The following is a 4,027-nucleotide window of genomic DNA, read 5'->3' as shown; positions in this document are numbered from 1 at the left end:
CGCGGGAGTAGGAGGGGGCGCCCGGCTATATATAGCGGCTCTGCCGCGGCCGGCCCAGCGCGCAGGGAGGCGCGCACCGCTCCGCAGGGTCCCAGCCCGGGCCGCGCGTCCCGCCCCGCCGCCCGCCCCTCCATGCAGCCCGGGTAGCTGCCTGCGCCCGGGGGCCCCGTCGCTCGCCTCCCGCTCCTCCGCCGGCCGCGCACTCCCCGCCCGGGCCCGGCCGTGCGCTCCCGCCGGCCGCCACCGGCGCAGCTCGGCCCCGCGGCGTCCCGGGCGCACACGGCGCGACTGACGGACGCGCGGCCCGAGGGCTGGGATGGCGGGGCCCCGGGCGGCCGCGGCGGCGCTGCTGCTCGCGGCGCTCCTGTTGGCCGTGCTGGCGCCCTGGGCGGGCCGAGGGGCCGCCGCCGCACCCGCCGCCCCCAACGGCACGCTGGGGGCCGAGCTGGAGCGCCGCTGGGAGAGCCTGGTGGCGCGCTCGTTGGCGCGCCTGCCGGTGGCCTCGCAGCCCAAGGAGGCGGCCGTCCAGAGCGGCGCCGGCGACTACCTGCTGGGCATCAAGCGGCTGCGGCGCCTCTACTGCAACGTGGGCATCGGCTTCCACCTCCAGGTGCTCCCCGACGGCCGCATCGGCGGCGTGCACGCGGACACGAGCGACAGTGAGTGGGGCGGGGGCCGGGGCAGCACCTGCCGGCGGCTGTGGGAAGCCGGGACCGGCTCGGGTCCCGGCCCCTCTGGCGCAGGGACACGAGCGCTCTCGGCCCCCCGGAGTCGCCGCGCGGACTGCCGCTGCGCACCCGGGCGGCCGAGCCCCGCCTCCCCGCCCTCGGAAGCCCGGGCTCTGGGTGCCGAATTCCAGCGCCTGCGCCCGTGGGCACGGGACGAGCGGCGCAGCCGGCGGCACCCGCGGGGGGCCCGGGGAGCGCGTCCAGGTCGGGGACGGCGGGGCCGCCTGGGTCCTACGGCCCGGGGCTGGGCGCGGCCGCCGCGGGGGCCGGGCAGGGAGGCCAGCGAGCCCGCGCCCGCGTCCGCTGGGCCCCGGGGGGTGGGGGGGACCCTTGCATCCATCCGCACCCCAGAAATGAGGGGCCCGGAGGCTCGCAGGCCGAGGAGGGGCGTCCGGGCCGGGTGGGGCGGGCCAGGGTCCCCTGCCCCGGAGTGACCGGCGCCCCGCCCCCAGGCCTGCTGGAGCTCTCGCCCGTGGAGCGGGGCGTGGTGAGCATCTTCGGAGTGGCCAGCCGGTTCTTCGTGGCCATGAACAGCAAGGGCAAGCTGTACGGCTCGGTGAGTACCGCAGGGGCCGGCGGAGCCCCAGGCTGGGGCCGCGGCGCCCGCAGGATCGCTCGCGACCTCTCCAGGCCGGCCGATGCCTGGATCATGGCGACTGTGGTGTGGGTCACAGGATCGCCACCGTCCCGGCCCTGAACACAAGCGCCCTGAGGCAGTGCGGTGAACTGGGCCAGTGCGAACGAGGGGCAGAGCCCCAGGACGGGGAACCGGGAGATTTCTGCCATCCCTGAGTGGGCACCTCCTAGTCCCTCAAGAGATGCCCTCCGCAGCCCTTCTCTGTAGCGTCTCTGGTGGGTTCCGGTCCCAGGACGCAGGACGGGAGCCTTTAGGGCAGGTGGCTGGAGCCCCAGCTGCTGGGCCGGCCACATCTGTCCCCAGCTTCCCAGGAGACACCTCTCAGCCAGAGCAGGGCCGGGCCAGAAAGGAGCCCCTGACGAGTGGCCCTCAGGGTTCCCTGGCCAGGAGGTGGCCCCTCCTGACGCCGTCCCTTCTCCCTCCCAGCCCTTCTTTGCAGAAGAGTGCAAGTTCAAAGAGATCCTCCTTCCCAACAACTATAACGCATACGAGAGCTACAGGTACCCGGGCACTTTCATCGCCCTGAGCAAGAACGGCAAGACGAAGAAGGGGAGTCGAGTGTCACCCGCCATGAAGGTCACCCACTTCCTGCCCAGGCTGTGACCCCCGGCCTCCTGCCCCGGTGTCTGGGCGCTCGGGGGCCTTTCTTCAGATGGACAGTTTAAGGCGAGAGTAGGTGTAAGATATTTAAATTAATTATTTAAATGTGTATATATTGCCGCCAAATTATTTATGGTTCTGTGGGTGTGTCTTGTTTTTTTTTTGTTTTGTTTTTTTTTTTTGGAAAAAAAGACAAACAAAGCGAAACAAACAAACAAAAAACCCAGCCCCGGGTTCTCTGGTAAGACGGTGAAGAGCCTGCCACTGGCGTCATTTAACGTGTCAAAAAGTTGTCACAAGTGAGCTGCTACTTCTCTGTGTGTTTAAAAACGGTGACGTCAGCCGCCGGCCTCAAGCCCGCTTTGCACGGTGCCCTGTGGTGTGGCTGTGAGCGTCCCTGCGTCTGGACGGGCCTTCCTGGGGGCCCTGGAGCCAGCTAAGGACCCTCCCAGCCCCCGGCTCTGCTCCCGGCATCCTCCGGCGCCCCGCTCCTTTGGGCCCTGTCGCTGTCCGCCGGGGCGTATCGCCTTACTTGGGGTACAGAAACCGCACTGTGGGAGTGAGCCCTGCCGCTCTGTTTTTAGACCTGCCAAGACTGACCTTTGAACTTCCCTGCAGTCAATCTTCCTCCATCTCCCCGACGGGGGAGACTCTTAGACCACTCTGTAAACCCCCGCGCTCCTTTTTTGGATCAGCCACAACCCGCGTTGCTCTGTGGCCCCTGGGAAAGGGGCCGAAGCAAAGCAATTTGGTACATCCGACGGAAAGGAACCGACATGCCCGCGGGAAGCTAGACGTGGGCAGACAGGTGTGAGAGACTACAGTTCCGTGAGAGCAGGTACTTCTGGTAAGTCATAGAATATAGGGTTAAAAAAAAAAAAAAAAAAAAAAAGCACCAACCTGTGCTTGGGCAGCGTGGGGCTGAGAACGAGCTGTTGACTTTAGGTGAAATGTCCCCGTAACGGGACAAAAACACGTGATGCCGTGTTTGCGTGGAGGAAGATGCCGTCCCTCTCCATTGCATTCCCGGATTAAGTGCGTTTCGCATCTACCTCGGGAGCCCTTAAACCAGTCGTCTGGCGAGATCTGCAGAGGGCTCGGACCGGGTGCAGGGGAGCACCACCCCCAGGGTCTCTTTTTCCATATGTAGCCAAAAGGATCGCAGATAGCCTCCGTGCGTCCCATTCAAACCTTGTCACGTTTGAGCTATCTTTACCCCGTGATTTACTTTTAGTAAGGATAATCATGGTGAAAATATTTGCAGACAGCTGTTAGAGTGCACTATATGGTCACCAAGTAACCTTATATTTTTCTTTATATATTTTACAAATGTAACCCCTGTCGGTGGCAGCAAAGACACAGGGGGGCAGGGTCGGTGCTGTTTAAAAAAAGGCCCGAGGTGACGGCAAACATTTAATTTTAATGAATGACTTTTTCGAGTTTCTCCCAAATGACCTTAGCTCGCTACCAGGAATGCTCCGAATGTTTCGTCAAGACTTCAGCGCTCTCCCAGGACGTTCCCGAACACGGCGTCCCAAATTAACTTTATGGGAGTCCACAGACGGCAAGACTGGACGCTCGGATTGGCGTTTTTTTGTCTTTCACATTCCTTTTGGAAACCCTGTGGTTCGAAGGCAAATCATCCACTCAAAACGCTGTCCTCCCGCCCACCGAGGCGGCTCGCGAAGCCTGGCCGCCACCCGGACGGTACGGTTTCACCTGCCGTCCATGCGGCCGAGCCCAAATGTGTCCCATTGTAATCTGTGTCCTACACTCCAGGAGGGGAGTGTATCGAGGAGAGGAGATAGATGCTAACGGATCTCCGCGCGGATGGGGCCGCGGGGCGGGGCGGGGCGGGGGGTGGGGGGCGGGTGCTGGAATGTGCGGACGTTCTGGATCCAAAGACTCACACGGCGAAGTCTCAGATGCCTTGAATTGTGGCACGACGCCTCGCCTCAGAGCCCGGTCGAACTGTCAGGAAGTGAGAGGCCTTCCGTGCGGACCGTGGTCTCCCCCGACCACTGGCGCGTGTTCCGCGAGGAGTCACGCGCGAAGCGTAGAA

The 4,027-nt window shown here is 64.1% G+C and overlaps 1 protein-coding gene across 1 annotated transcript; it reads left to right on the top strand.

Moving 5' to 3' along the window:
- The first annotated feature begins 316 nt into the window (after positions 1 to 316).
- Positions 317 to 1,968, top strand: FGF4 (fibroblast growth factor 4). The gene is made up of 3 exons (XM_030330834.1): positions 317 to 659; positions 1,181 to 1,284; positions 1,792 to 1,968. Exons 1-3 carry the CDS (start codon positions 317 to 319, stop codon positions 1,966 to 1,968), a joined length of 624 nt encoding a protein of 207 aa, XP_030186694.1.
- Positions 1,969 to 4,027: the final 2,059 nt, after the last annotated feature.

Source organism: Lynx canadensis, chromosome D1 (genome assembly GCF_007474595.2).
Source record: "Lynx canadensis isolate LIC74 chromosome D1, mLynCan4.pri.v2, whole genome shotgun sequence".
Classification (NCBI taxonomy): Eukaryota; Metazoa; Chordata; class Mammalia; order Carnivora; family Felidae; genus Lynx; species Lynx canadensis.
Note: the sequence above shows the minus strand (reverse complement) of the source record. Positions and strands in the feature narration are given on the sequence as shown.